This window comes from Kogia breviceps, chromosome 6 (genome assembly GCF_026419965.1).
Source record: "Kogia breviceps isolate mKogBre1 chromosome 6, mKogBre1 haplotype 1, whole genome shotgun sequence".
Lineage (NCBI taxonomy): Eukaryota > Metazoa > Chordata > Mammalia > Artiodactyla > Physeteridae > Kogia > Kogia breviceps.
Window position 1 is genome coordinate 112,030,637 of NC_081315.1, and position 15,707 is coordinate 112,046,343.

General features: G+C 52.1%; 1 protein-coding gene across 8 annotated transcripts in view; it reads right to left on the reverse strand.

The window, feature by feature from the left end:
* Positions 1-15,707, reverse strand: part of JAKMIP1 (janus kinase and microtubule interacting protein 1) — a 148,261-nt gene that overhangs the window by 21,929 nt on the left and 110,625 nt on the right. For all 8 annotated transcript variants that reach the window (XM_067036406.1, XM_067036404.1, XM_059067455.2 and 5 more), the window contains 8 exons: positions 13,870-13,998; positions 12,562-12,690; positions 11,288-11,371; positions 7,850-7,912; positions 6,180-6,278; positions 3,495-3,596; positions 2,692-2,745; positions 2,095-2,160 (listed from right to left, as the gene is read on the reverse strand). In XM_067036406.1, the coding sequence (XP_066892507.1) occupies positions 2,095-2,160; positions 2,692-2,745; positions 3,495-3,596; positions 6,180-6,278; positions 7,850-7,912; positions 11,288-11,371; positions 12,562-12,690; positions 13,870-13,998 (726 nt within the window). The remainder of the gene's footprint in view (positions 1-2,094; positions 2,161-2,691; positions 2,746-3,494; positions 3,597-6,179; positions 6,279-7,849; positions 7,913-11,287; positions 11,372-12,561; positions 12,691-13,869; positions 13,999-15,707) is intronic.

A 15,707-nucleotide genomic window follows, 5' to 3' on the forward strand; every position in this document is an offset into this window, starting at 1 on the left:
CTCTGTGTCCAGGGACCCACGCTGCTAACCTTGTATAGTTGTTGAGAAGAGGAGGAGCCCTGAAAGCCTGAGCTGGGGCCAAGGCCGTGGGTCTGGAACCTGGTGTGGGGAGGAGTGTGTCGAGAAGGGCCCGGGGCGGGAGAACCTGGTAACTGGCAGAGGGGCTGGGAACTCGCGACAGTCTGCCCCCCTCCAGGAGGCTCTGGGGGTAGGAGAGAGGGAGAGCCCCCTCCCCGGGCCCACTGCCCCAGCCCCACCCCGAGTCCCTGGCACTTCCTGCTCTTTGCTCACTGTCTACAACCATCGATCAAACACCTCTCAGTCCCCAGCCTTGCCCCAGATGCTTGGCAGCGAGGCTTGGTCCCATCTAAAAGTGCCGTGTCCTGGAGTCCTGACACTAACTCTGCAAGGCTCGCGGCTCAGAGGGATGAAGGCGCCGGCCTGCAGCAGCCCCTGCAGTTGGCGGGTTGGGGGGCGCTAGGAGCCAGCCCAGGAGGGGCCTCCGGGGGATAAGGAAGGAGGCCTGGGTCTGGCATCGCCACGTCCTCCGGGCGTGCTGGGCGCTGGGCGCTCGGAGGCTCATTCTCAGTGAACGTTGGAGTGAACGAGGAATAAACTGAAGGTGTCTGCTGGGCTCTCGGTGTGACCCCCTGGAGGCTATACACTGTTGCATTTGGCTCTCCTGGTGAGAGGGATGTTTACTGAATGCACACTTACCATCACCTGTATCTGAGGGGCCACCAGCCAGCCAGGTATGAGTCATCCTCATCTCCCGGCCCACCTGAGGACACAGACTCAGCCAGGTGACAGTAGCAGTGATGTGGGCATCGCCACTTAACCACCTGTGTGACCTCAGCAAGGGTTTGCCATAAGTCTGTTACCAGCGTCTAGTGCCCTGTACACGGGGAAGGATGGACAGGTGCTCAGGGGAGAAAACTATATTTTAAATGCCCTTCCAAAGATTCTGGAAGGAATCCTGATTAAGATCATTAAGAAGACTTCATCATTATAAAAGTAGCATTTTTTAAAGTTTAACTCATGTGCTTTAAAAGAAAAAGATCTATAGACCAGACTACATTAACAAGTTGGATATGCCTAAAACACCCTAAATTAATGGAAAAGGCAAACCAGGATGTATTTTTAATAAATACGGCAGTGAGTTATTATATTTAGTATGTAAAGCACATAGGTAAGTCAGTAAGAAAAACCACAGTTATGACCAAATACGTATTAAATAAGTGACTAGATGAATGCATGATTGAATTAATGTATGAATGAATAAGTAACAAACAAGGGCAATGGAATGTAATTACGATTCACAAGAAAGGAGAAATGGATAATACACAAAAATCCATTATCGTTAGCACTCAAATAAATGAAAATTAAAATAATGACATCATATAATTTCTGCCTATCCTATCAGCAGAGTTCTTAGTGGTGATATACGCCTTGTTGAACAAGAAACCGGCAGCGGTGACACTCAGGTCTAGGAGAATTGGTATCACTTTTCTGGAAACCATTTGACAGCATGAAAGCTCTTAAAAACTCTCTTACCCATCAGCCCAGTGACTCCACTTCTAGAATCTATCCTGTAGAAGTGTTTTAAAATGTAGATAGAAACTTATGGGTAAAGACGCTCATCGCTGCATGATGGTAAAATAGAAAAAAGAGCAGAAATGCTCTCAATATCTGAACAGCGAAAGAATCATTACTGAGGGTGTGGCTATAGGTGGAATATGATGTAGGGCCGTTCATTCTCATGGTGGAAGCTTATGAAGCGGGATTCAAAACTCAAGTATGATCCTGACCAAGTTTTTTAAAAGGGCGTGGGAAAAAAACTGGAAGGAAATAGACCAACTGTTGCAGATGGTTTCCTTGAAGGGGGTTTTGATTTCCTTCCACGGTCTCTCAGTTTTCTACCATAAGCATGAGTGATTTTCAATCAGAAAACAAAAAGGCATGCACGTGCGCATGCAGACACAGACAGACCAGAACCATGCTTCCAGAACAAAGCGAGACGCCAATGTACAGTTTCTTGTATGGTGCCAGGAAGCTCAGACAAGGTGTATGGACAGATATGCCGCTGGGCTCTACCTTTTCACACAGGGCAAGCACAGTTCCAGCCTGGATTATTGCAACCTGTTCTTCATTTCTCAAATTCTAAAACACAAAAATGGGCAAGGGCATTTTACACTGATCTCACATCACGTGCAGACAGTCAGCCCTACACAACTCTGACAGCGGCCTCCCCGGGGTCAGCCCCACTCACGGACGGGACCAGATGTGACATATCTGGGGACTGGCCCTCGGGGTGGGAATGTCTCATGTAGTCGCGCTGAGCCTTTTAGAAATAGGGCCTCGCTCAAGCTCATCTTTTAAGAAGGCAACAAGTCTCATTTTCTGATTTCAGAAATCTCGAGTGATTCCACTTTCTTTCTGGACCTTCATTTTTAGGCTTTCTTCCCCCTCATCACTCACGGGCCATCAGGATGATCTAACTTCAGAACCCCACCTCTGATGGATGTGGACCCGGCTACCCACGCAGGAATGTGGCCATACAAAAGCCTTACATTGTATTTAGTAGATCTCTTAAATTAGGAAGAAATTAAAACGAAACGAAACAAAAGCCACACAGAGTACACCCGAATCAAAACAAGAACACGAAACCGGAAACCGATCGCTCATAGTTACCCCATTATCGCCAAGGATATCTAATTTCTTCATAAGTTCAGAAATATTCACATCCTGGAAAAGATGTCCAACGTTCATTTTGTGTGAGCTACAAAGGCCATCCACACCAATCTCTAGGGCCTCAGCCCTCAGTCCTCGATAAGACACCTCTCCCTTTCTCGTCTCTTAGAGCCTAAGGCCGGGCGGAGAGTTACTCTTAGCAGTTCCTTCAGGGAGGGACGGAGGGCTGGTAACTGCTGCGCACTGGCTGAGTTTTATGCCAGCACAAACACCGCTTTCTAGAAAGGTTCACAGAATCCTGTGGGTCAGAAGGACCCCTCTGTGCCCGCGGGCCTAGCGGGACTCCAGGGTCACGGCAAACACTGAGCTGCTAGAACGACCACAGCTACTGCCTCTAGAATACTCAGCACGCTCTGGGCACTGCACTGAGCCCTCCGTGTTCACTGTCTAATTTAACTGTCACACCCACTTCATGGTGTGGGAGTTGCCACTCAGCTCTCCTAGATGAAGAGACTGAGGGTCAGAGAGGTTACAGGCCAGAGCTGGGAAGTGGCTAAGCTGGGGTTTGCCTTCAAGGCTGCATCCCAAGGCTCTGTTCTTTTAACATGAGTACAAGTAGAGTAACATTTGGTGACCCGCTGGAATAATGAACTCTGACTTTCAAAACATAGTGGAGGGACGGGGGTATCTTGTTAAAATCATTTCTACCCCTGGCACCGGCACACGATCCCCTTTCCAGCTGAGCCTAGCATTTGAGCAGGCTGTGGCCGTAGTAGAGAGGGGGCACCCCCCAGGCACGCTACCTTAACTCCTTCCTGGTGACAGAACAGCTGGAGGGCGCTGCTGTTGTTCTCGGGGAAGGTGGTGATTTGGAGGTTAAATGCTGGCGACCTCCGTTCTCTCTCCTGGGGAAAAGATTTGGTTTAAAAACAGAACTTTACTGGATTATTTACCACTTGCCATTTTCCCACGTTACTCAGCAAAAACCAACGAATTCCAGTTGGCAAAGGTGTTACTAGAAAGCACGCATTCAGGCTACAATCTCGATGGAGACTCTGTGTCCTGTCTGCACCACAGTGGATCTCCTGTGGACAGGGTTACTTCTTAACCTATCAGCTGGGAAGAAGTGGTTAGCAGAGTGTCATGAGTTAACCTGCTGATGGAAGCTCAGGAAGTCACACTATCATCATTAAATACTCGGTAAGAACAAGCGTGTGAAATTTCAACAGAAATCATCGTTATCTCATTTCATCCTCACACAACCCCACGAGGCAGCCATGACTGCTTCTGTTTTGTGGACAAAGAGGAGGAGGCTGGGGAGGCAGAGACCCACCGAGGTCCCACATGAGTGAGTGGCAGGGCCAGGATCCTGACTCTGGCTTCACATCTTTTTCAATATAACCTGCTGACTTTGTTCACAATTTGTTTTTGAACCACACTAACGCTATGATGATCATTCTACCTCTGCCTTAGATTAATAGTCAAATCTCAACTACTCAGGAAGGAGAGCAAGCATTTTCCCAGAAGCAGTACATTAATCATGTGTAAAGTGACAAGTTCTTAAAAAGGACAGGAGAAGCCCAATTACTTACAGAAATAAAGTACAGCAGCAGAACAGTACTCTGGTCTCAACTGTGTTTTCTACACAGAGCTGCCTTTAAACCCTGAGCAATGGACAGGTCAGCCAGCAGAGAAGAACCTTCCCAAATGATACCTTGAAATCAAACTGCTTTTATTTTCTCAAAATTATGGTAAGTAAGCTTGCTTTGCACCATGCCTGCAGAACCTAGCTACAGAACCAATGGGCTTCTTTAGCCATTCAACTAAGAAATGTCGCCAAGATGGCAGGTCTCAAGCAGATGCTCTAAAGGAGAGAGGAAGGGTGGGGCCACGAATTCATTTAATTTCCACGAAGCCCCAATCTGCCTAACCTGGTTTGAATCAGTTTAGATAGAGAACTTTATTTCCCTTATTAGACAAGAACAACACAATTCACAATGGTTCCGTGCTACAGATGCCTTTTCTACCTGTAATGCTTACTTAAATGGGATCTCCACAGAAAAGGTGACAAAAGAAAGCTCATGTTTTATATGAACAAAAAGTCAAAAGACTGGTTTCCAATGGCTCCAAAGGATGGTGGAGACACTCAAAGAAAGTTCTAGTAAAGTGACCGATGCTTATGGAATTCTCATGAGAAAGACACATAGCAAAGAGCCGTGAAAGGTTTTCTAACAGTGGCAGTAGTATTAACCATGACCTTTCCTAACTTCTGCTTCTGCCGCATGAATGGAGGAAGGGCTCAGTTCAGGTTCAAGCAAGAGCTGAGTCGCACGGCAACACTTGGTTCTGAGACATTCAGGCCACGGTCCATGTCAGCACAACAAAGAACAAGATGGGACGTTCCAGTGCAAGCAGAATCTTAACTGAGGCCGGGAGGAGAAAACAAAATCAGAGAAACACCAACATTGCCAAGGAGCTCGCTTTTACTGAGGGTTCTGGACATGCAAAGGCTTCAGCGGAGGGAGAGCAGAGCCTTGTCACCACAGATGCTTAGAGAAAACCAGTCACAAACTCAAGTGATGTCTCACAGGTTGATGATTTTAAAATGGAAACAAACAAAAAAGGAGTATGAAACGGTAGCAAGGCAATACAGTAACACACCCGAGGCAAGGTTCCACTTGGGAGCAATAATGCCATCAATATCCCTCACCCTGGATCCAACTCCGTGTATTTGGGAAGTCACTGAAGATTTGGGACACGATTTCTACCTGTGAACAACATTCAATCTCTCTTCACGCTAAAGAGTCGTTCTGAGCTGCCGTTTGAGCTACAAACAACAATTGTGTTAGTCTAATACTGCTTGCAATGTCTGTATTCACTGCATCAAGGAGCTGGAACAACATCACAAGCTTTCTCAACCGCCTATGCAAATACCTCCTTTTACCCTGTTTACTTACCTTGTGTTTACTTTGGCAAATAGAAAATGGGCCAAACTAGCAATAAACACATTATAGAGTCAGCTGCGGGCCAGGTCAGACCCCGCTCTCTCAAAAGGTGAGATTCATGCATGCAAGGTCACTTAAAAAGGTGTGTTATTAATTGCAACAGTGCTTCTGTCCGGGTTTGCAGAATGCATACCAGGTGACTATGCATGCAAGAAGGAAGTAGTTATGGAAATGAAACACAAATAAAAAAGGCAAAATATTGCAAAAACAAATTATTTTATTAAGTGCAAAAACAAGCCATAGGCAATAAATATATTAGCTCTGGTACATGTCCAAAGACTTCGGGGAGCATTCTCTCCAGAACATATTAAGGCAGTGAAATTATTCTGAACATACAGATTTTAAAAAAAAAGAAAAGAAAACAAGTGTCACACGTCCCCTTACACATGCTTGAAAACATCTGGGACTTTACATGAATTTCAGTTTGGGCTCAAAGAGAATGTCTGCTCCGTTTGAGAGTTTACAACAGATAGAGTCTCTTACTTCGAGTTCTAGCACTCTGAATTCTAACAGCTCGTTCTGGTCCTTTGCGTCCTGCATTTCGTTCTTCAGCTGGCTCTCTTCCATTTCCAGCCTGTAAATCTAGAGCAGAAACACCTGTGGGTTAATGGGTGGGAGAACCACTGTCTCTCACCAGGGGCCATGAGAATGTGTCCCCCGATCACAGACCCCCTCGGTGTTGGCCTGAGGACACAGGGGCTGTCACCAGGGGGAGGGTGGGAAGGGGAGGCTTTCAGCGAGTGGGTGCGGCAGGCCTTTTCTGCTCCGGGAGCTGGGGATGGCACAGACGGAGGCCGCGCCTGCTGCGCCCCTGCGGCCCCGAGCCTGGCCCAGCATGGGGGCCAGATATTTGCTGAATACACGAATGGTGGGGAAACTGAGGCATGGAGCGATTAAGTCCCTTCCCCAAGGTCAGTCATGGGGGAAGCAAGAGTGATCCCCGAGCTTGTCTGAGCTCCTTCTGACCCGGTCCCCCAGTCAGCCCACCCAGAGTCCGGCCAGTCGTGGCAGGAAGGCACCCTGTACTCCCCAGAGGGCTCCTATGAGGAGCCCGAATGGTAGCAGATCTCCCCAAAGCACAGTCTGGGAAGGGGACAGCCTGGGTCCCGACCCCCCTGGGAGACCCTGGGCCAGCTACGTAGCTGTCGGTACCTTAGAGGCAAACAGCGGACAATGAATGGCCACACAGCGGGCCAGTGTAGAGCTGGGACAGGGCCGCGGCCCCCCCACCCAAGGGGGCAAGGCTGGGCTCGTCCAGTTGGGGCATTCTAGGATGCTTAGAAGCTACGGCCTAACCCAGGTCCAATTCCACTAGAACGGGAGGTGCAGAACAAGCAAATCTATCGGGACAGAAAGTAGGTTGCCAGGGACTGCAGGGTGAGAGATGGGGAGAGACTACAAAATGAGCATGAGGGTTCTTTACGGGAGGCTGAAAATGTTCTAAAAATTGCGTGGTGGTGGAACTTCCCTGGCGGTCCAGTGGTTACGAATCCACACTTCCACTACCGGGGGTACGGGTTTGATCCCTGGTTGGGGAACTAAGATCCTGCATGCCGTGCAGCACAGCCAAAAATTTTTTAAAAAGACTAAAATGGCATTGTGGGGACGGTTGCATGACTCAGTAAATTTACTTAAAAATAAAAATCACTAATTGTTCACAAATAAGAAAAAAAGAGAGCTAAGGTCTTGTCCCAAAGCTATAGATCTACTCGCCAAGCTGACTCCTTGAGAGAGCTCTGGCAAGTTCCTTGACCAGAAAGTTCCATGACCAGAGAGGGAAGGCCGGGCTCAGCTCTGCCAGCGCCACGGCCTCCGGTCCATGAACTGGACTATGACCGCCGAGGGCCTGCTAGCCAACCAGTGCCTCAGGCCCCTGCACGGGGACCAGGCAGGGGAGGAGGTCTGGAACCCAAGGCAATAGCAGAGGTGGCCTGGAAGCCCAGCATCAGAAGAATGGGCAGCCCCCATCATGTCTGCAGGGTGTTGAAAACCAGCTCTGTGGACCCCGCCCCAGAGGACAGAACCAGGACCAGAGGCCGGGAGCCCCCAGGGTGGGGGCGTGGGTCAGACTCCCGCGGCCGGAACAGGCCTCTGAAGTCCATGGGGGCTCCATGATCCCCTGCGGCAGGGGTCAGGGTGTTGGTGCCACATACCTTTTCCAGCAAGTCTTGGTTTGTTCTGATGAGCAGCTGCTTCTCTTCAACCCACTTGGAATCCTAAGGAAAAGTACTAAGTATGTTCATACTCATTGAAGCAAACAGACAGTTAAATAACAAATAAAGTGGCAGTGGGAAAGGTCACTTCGTATGAAACTTTCTATGAAAATGTCAGAGAAAAGGACAGCAGTTAGAACGATCGCATCAACCCTCAAAACCTGAAAAAGAGGGCTTCCCTGGTGGCGCAGTGGTTGAGAATCCGCCTGCCGATGCAGGGGACACGGGTTCGTGCCCCGGTCCGGGAAGATCCCACATGCCGCGGAGCAGCTGGGCCCGTGAGCCATGGCCGCTGAGCCTGCGCGTCCGGAGCCTGCGCTCCGCAACGGGAGAGGCCGCGACGGTGAGAGGCCCGCGCACCACGATGAAGAGTGGCCCCCGCTCGCCGCAACTACAGAAAGCCCTCGCACAGAAACGAAGACCCGACACAGACAAGTAAATAAATAAATAAATTTATTGAAAAACAAAACCTGAAAAACAGAACCAGCGGGTCTGTGGCGCATCCCTCCTCCACCTCTCACGTTTCTTAAAGCACAGGGAGCGCATCTGTATCGCTGACAGAAAAGCACCTGAACGGCGACTGAGCCGGCCCCAACACACCCTCCCCTGGCTTGTTCTCTGCGGCCTGTGGGCCAACGTCCAGGCTGCACCCCAAGGGCCTGCCCACACCCTCCACACCTGGAGTCGTTACAGTAACACATTTCTGCTCATCCTAGACCCTCTGCCCGTGACGCCCTAACCAAGTCTCTTTGCCTGGACAAGTCCTGTCCGGGAAAGTTCCAGGAGCACAGGGCGCTAAGTCTGTCTTTACACCAGCATCCTGAGTGCCTAGCATGGTGCTTGGCACACAGCTGGTGCTCAATAAACGCCAGGGGGTGGATGAAGGAGTACACGAGGGAACTTTCTTCCTCCCTTCCTTCTACCCCACATAATCACCCTGCGCCGTCCCTGGGTTGACACACGTGTAGGTCCCACGAGGCTGAGTCCCTGTGAGGACAGAGCCGGTTCCATTCATCTTTTTTCCTGTGGGAGGTTGTTGGCAACGTCCCTCCCATCTCTGTGCCCCTTTGCAACGTGACTCTGCAGCTCCTTCCACGGAGAGACGCATCTCTTCCTGCAATCTCGAGGCTGGGCGTGCCTGCAGCGTGCTTTGGTGACTGGGATATTAGTGAATGTGACACAGGCAGAGGCATGGCATGTACTTGTGCTTTGGGGCCTGCCTTTTCTTCCTACCCCCAGACCACCAGGTAAAGGAGCCAGGGTAGCTTCCTTAAGGATGAGAGACCATAAGAATCTGGCCAACAGCTGGCACCAATGCAAAGACAGGACAGAGAGGCCACTTGGGGCCATCTATCCCCAATCGATCTACCAACAATGAAGCCTCTGGAATGACCCCACATGAGACCAGCAGCAGAACCACCAGCTGAGCCCAACCCAAACTGCTGACCCATAAAACTGTAGCCAAATAAAATTTTTGTTACTGTAAACAACTAAGTTTTGGGGTGATTTGTTAGGCGGCGATAGCTAACTGATACATTATCCCACACACCAAGCACAGACCCTGGCGCCGGGCAAGGGCTCTGGTAAGTGCTCACCAAATGAATGGCCATGTGCTCTGTCCCAAACTGGCCTCTTCATTTAGCAGGACCCAAGGGCAGAGCGGGCCCACAAACAGGGCCTAGCACCCTCAGGTAGGAGGTTAACTTATTCATAGACTGTGGTCGGGTAAGTTACAACCTGTGAGCTCAGCCTGGAAGAGGGAAGCTGAGGTCAACGGCAGGTTAGGACAGGAGTCTGAAAGCTTCATCTCTCACCTGGACTCCGCCCGGCTGCTGCTGAGTCTCCTTACCCCCCTTCCCCTATGTGTTAAGTACTATTATTAGCCCCATTTTAAAGATGAGGAACCTGAGGCACAAGAGACCACGTAACTTGCCCAAGGCTGTGCAACAGGTCAGTGGTGGGGCTGGAATGTGGCGGGTTTGCTGCAGCGTGTGCCCTGCACTGCACTCGTGCCTCCGCGGAGGATTCTGGACCATGGTTACGTGACCAGCTCCCAAGGGTTGGCTGCTACCCTGTGCCCAGTCAGTCCTGCATAAATGCTGCCGCGGTGAACTGCTCTGTGCAGGCTTGAGTTCTGGTCACTAGCCAGCTGCCTCCATTTGAATCTCAGTCACAACCTGAGCCCTCACCCCACTGACTGGACACCAGAGTTAGTTCTAAACCATCTGCTCTGTAGCTCTTCCTGAGCCCCCGTTAACCCTCCTGGAGCCTCTTACAACCCCTTCCCCTTACACCCACCTCCCCACTCCCTGTGTCCCACCGTAGGGCCACTAGTAGCCCGTGCCAGACCTCCTCAGGTCACCTCCTGCCCTGGGGTTGGGGCAGTGGTGCCACCACACACTCCACCTGCCCACACACTCCTTGGCACCCTCACAAGAGGCAGGAAATGTGCCTGTTTAGGCTGAGGCACTGAACAGCCTCTCCTGGCCCCTGTCGAGGAGGATGTGCTGTGGATAGGTCAGTACCAGATGGCGCTGCCTCCAGTGCTGGATCCCTGAGTGACCACATGGAGCGGAGGAGACCCTCTGCCTACAGGAGGACACGCAGCACGTCAAGCAGGACAGAAGCCTTGTGGTAAGCTACTGAGAAGTCCTGGTTACCTCTTTCCACAGAGAGTTCTGACGTGGAGAGCATGGCCCACCCGTACTGACCCCTGGGTTGGTGTTGCTTTTAGATGCTACCCTCTGAGAGGCTGGACCTCCACCCAGAGCCCCTCAGAGTCCCCCCCACCCCAGGGGGTGGGTCTGGGCCCAGGTTTTGCCTCTCTACTGTGTCCTGCTGTCAACATATGCAATGAATTCAAATTCAGAGAATTCAGGCCTAACCAAATTCAGAGAAAGCGCAAACGGAGGTGACTCTAATCTCAGAGGCTCAGGGCCCAGATCTTTATGTGGTAGTCACAGCATGGAATCCTGAGGCCACCTCTGTCTGCCATCACTCAGAGCTAGCTGCAGGTACCAGTTCTTTTCCACAACAGAATCCTCATAGGTAATACCAGCTTTTCTTCCAGATTCAAGTCAGAAAAGATTTTGGTGACCACTTTACTTTTGGAATTGTCTCCTATTCTTGTGCATTTGACAAACAAACAAAGAAAAAGCCAAGTCAGGATCTCATAACGTGTCTGATTTTTAAAAACTCGGTAAAGAGGCACGTGAGCTGGGATATTCTCGCCTGGGCTCTGCTAGTGTTTTTTTCTCTTGTCTCCGCAGTGAACGATGCAGATCCACAGAACAGTCCCCTTGGCTCCAAGGCCCCAGGGACACCACCAAGGGAACAGAAATGTAAACAGCCACAGAGCACGTGACCGTTTCTGCTCACCTGTCCCTTCTCAACCAGTAACTTCTCCAGATCTTCAATTTTGGCCTGACACCTCAGCAGATCAGCTTGGAGCTGTTCCCGAGTCTGAAATGAAAAAGACCAGGAAGTGAGCACGTCACCCTGGATGGTGACAGGAGAGTGGAAAGGACCAGGCTGCAGGATCCAGTCCTAAGAAACGGGTCCTTTTTTAGGAGCACACATGCAAACTGGCCTGCCTGGTTCCTCTGTCACCTACAGGTGTGACGTGTGTAAGAACTGCAAGGCCTTGAGAGGCCGTCAGTGCTACCCCCTCAGTTTAGCGATAAGTCTGCAGACTGGAGAAGGGGCCAGTTTCTTCACTCACGTCAGGTCCCAGCCCAGCTGACCAAGTACAGTGGCTGTATCACGAATGCCAGCAACACTTTCACGCTTGCTTAGCCCATCTCGTGGGCCTTTGCCACCTAGTGTTCTGAGCCCTCGAGAGAAGCCAGGAATCGGGATTTCTATGTGAAATCTCCTGACTTTTAAATGCTGCAAGTAGATGAAATTTTTAACGAAAACCGCGATTCTGCCCAAACCACTTCCAGCAGTATACCTCCTCCAGTCTATCGGTTACACAGGCAGGACGCTATTGTAGCACCAGAAGCTTCCTTCCCCCAGCCTCACTCGCCACCTCCCACCTCACGGGGCTGTTGTGGGAATGAAATGGGGACGCGCTGGGGTGAAACGTTGGCCCCAGCGGGCGTGCTCCCTGGGAGTCCCCCTCACCTTCAGAAGGAAGGACCAACCAGCAGACCCTGGTCTGTGTGACTCCTGAAGGTGGGGTGATGGCCAGCGAGTGGACGTTACTACAAGGCAGAGCTCAGCCCAGCACGAGGGCTGGCGTGGCTCAGACCTGGGTGTCCAGCAGAGCGCCGTGTGGGCTGGGACACCCCGATCGTCTCTGCCTGGGTTCCTTACGGACATTCTTGGGGGCTCCTCGGCCAGGGGAGAGGGCAGTCTGTCTAACAGTGAGCCTGATTTCATCACTGAGTCTTAAATTCTGAAACTGTTCTTGCCAATGGACGGCGCACACGACACGTGTGAGACGGCAGAGTTTCTTCTGCGAGTTCCACTGCACACTGAGATGGGCAGATAGTTCCCATCCGGTTTGCTAAGCACTGGAATGTCGCCCCGACGGAGGCTGTTAGGCGTCCCCATCCCCGCTCAGCACCCCTACGGAATCCCGATGCCGAAAAGGGCACGAGCCACCCGGCCTCTGCCCAGACGCTCGCCGCCCCGCCCGCCGCACCTACCCGGGCCTCTCGCTCGGCGTCCAGCGTCCCCCCGACCTGCTCCTGAAGCAGGGCGTAGGCTCGCTGCAGGGCCTGGTACTCCCTGGTCAGCTGGCAGAACCTCAGGTCAGCCTCTTCTCGGGTTGTAGTCTTAACGTCATGGAAAAGAAAAGCACGAGGAAGTGCGTGACTTGACGTGAACTGTGGTGCCAGGGTCGAGTCAGGCAAAGCGCATGTCCAGATCTCACGACTGCTGCCAACAGGTACATAGTGACCCGGTCACTGCCAGGACCTAACTGGAACCCTGGAGTGAAGGGCCCGGGGCGAAGACGCCTTCTCTGCCGGTCAGCGCCCTTCCCAGGAGCTCCCTGAACCCCGGGAATCACTCAGCCACGTGCAGGCGAGCAAGGGTGAGCCTGCCCCGACTGCATGACTGCACGGGTGAGCATCTACGTTGGTAAAGGGCGCCCCTCCCACCCAGCACGAGGAGCCCTCCTCATTCTGGGAGTTTCTCCTAAGGAAACCACCACTCAAAGAGCATCGCCGCAGTTGTGAGAAACTGGAATCCGTGTAACACCTCTCATCGGGGCCTGTTAGGTTAGATGTACACGCAGATCCGCGAGGATCTGCTCGTGACAGAGGGTGATATGCAACACAGTATCTGGTGCCAAAAGATGCCTGTTACACATTCTTGGTGAAAAGAGCAAATGAAAAAAGCATGTGTCTGACGTGATCATGTTTCATGGGGTTTCCTGAATGAATCCCACCAGGTGGGGGAGGTAGGAGAGAGTGAAGCTGCTCTTCCCCTCTTTGTGGCTCCAGCTCACCAGAGCCAGGGTCACGGACGCGGGTGTGCACAGATGGAGAGTCAGGAAAGCGTGAGGGCGCTGAGCCACGATGAGAGGCTCCAGGCGGCTGTCACTCTGCTTGCTCTTTACCCTTCTCAGTGCTGCTTGGATCCTCTCCTGCAGTGATATGCCATCTTCACATACACGGGTGGTGTGTGTGTCTGTGTGCGTGTGTGCGCACAGGGGGACGAGGGACAGACCGCCACTCAGCGGTTTTAATGACAAAGGGTAAGCGGCAACGCAAGTGGCCACAGACCTCCTGTGTGAAAGCCGCGCTGGGGAAGGAAGGGGTCCCCACGTGCTGCCGGCGCCCCCATCACCATTCTGGGAACCTGTGAAAGTGGGGACCACCTCTCCTGGACGCTGGACTGTGATCACACAGGTCCTGCAGGGTTCACGCCTCACAGTGAGGGAGCAATGCCTGCAGCGGCCACAGGCGGGAGGCGCCCGACAAGGCATCCCCAGGGCGAGGTCCGCTTACGTCATCCAGGTCCTCCTCGGGCGTGGCCGGAGCCCTGTCCGTCCTGTCTGTGTTGCAGGATGTCTCTGACAATGTTTCCGAGTCCACAGACTCCTCGTCGAATCCAAAAAATGTCTCCACAACATGCTTCTGTAAAAGGCAATTTGCACGGCGTGAGGAGGGGACTCAGAATCACCTGGATCCTCCACCCCGTCTTCCCCGGGGGACGAGGGGGCTATGATGGGCATCTGGGCCAACAGGGCTTTCCAGGAGGTGCGTGGTAGGGTCTGTCTGTGATTCCTGGGGGAGAACGGGGGCGCCAAAGGTGGTCAGAGGGAGGAGGGTTGCCGCGGAGCGTGCTGGCCCAACCCTGGCTCCAGGCTCATGAGCTGATGACCTTTTGCAAGTCAGCCACTTGGCCCTTCTGAGCGCCAGCTACTTTCTCCATCGGACAGACGTGGGATCCCCCACCTCACCTGTGGGCAACAAAGTGAGGTCACCAAGCACCATGCCCAGGGCAGTAAGAGTGAGCAGCATCCTTGCTGTACTGAGGAGGGGGAGGGGTGTTCTAGACCAGGCACAGGGAAAGGTGGTGAGGCAGAGTGCCCACGGGCGGACCCTGGGACTCCGGCTGGACAAGTGTGGCCCCCAGGTCCTCACCAGACGTTCCCCGTGAGGCAATTTTAGTTTAACCGTTCGTCATGGAAAACTTGGAACACTTACAGAATGAGAAGGAAGAGTGTGACGGACCCACATACACCCAATATTCACATTCAGAGGCAATTTTAAATGCTCTGTGTGCTGGCCTCCCGGTTACCCTGCCCAGCATTTCTCCCACCCCAAATATCACAGGAGATGGGGCTTCATTCACTCATTCATTCATTCATTCATTCATTCAGCAAACACCTGACTGAGCGCCTTCTATGGGTCAGACACTAGGTTGGGCCTGGGGGCTACAACTAGACCAAAACCAGGCCTGGTCCCTACCACAAAGAGCTTCTGTCCCCAGGGGCTGCAGATGTCAACTCACAATCACCAGATCAACATCCCTCGTCCCAGAAACACTGGTGCTTTGTTTCCCCAAAATAGCCTCAGAGAAGGATTTTTATTTGTTTTTACAATCAATGAATGTTCTTGACCGTGAAGAAAGAACTATAACTAAATCCAGAGCCAAGCCCAGGCTCCTACCCGTTCATCTGAACTGGCTCCTCCCAGATCCCCACCCCACCCCCCGCCCCCCCGTGACAACACACAGAGGGAGGGGTCAGGGCGCTCCCCACATGTGCAGGGCACCTCCCACTCTGTTGGAGCTAATGCTTATGTACAATCTCAATGTGCCCAGATGTAAGAAAAATGTGGCTGGTACCACAATCAATAACATGATTGGGCAATAATTCAGAATCAGGAAGGGAGAAGAAGGGGGGCTCCTTTGTCATCTTGTACGGTTAGTGTCTCTCATGAGGCTTTGCTGGAGGCACCTGACCACCGCTGTCACCCACAATGGCTTTGCATTTGGCATTCGTGTTTCTGCAAACTGCTTTCACCCTGTGCTCCTTTTTGTTTATTTAATATAGGAGGGGCAGGTACTGCCCCGTGAACTCCCAAATAACCTCCTCAACAGCTGCATGGGTGGCTAGTGGACACCCCCAAACCAACTGTTCCCACAGTCTAACGTGCTTGTCACCGGTAGCTCCATACTTTTAGTTCCTCAGGCCATAAACCTAGGTTCCGCCACCCCCCCGCCCCACCCACCCCCATGTTCCACGCCTCTGGGAGAAATCCTGTTGGCTCCATCTTCAACCGAGAATCCAATCCTCCAGGAACCAGCACCTCCCTCCTGGCTCAAGCCACCATCATCT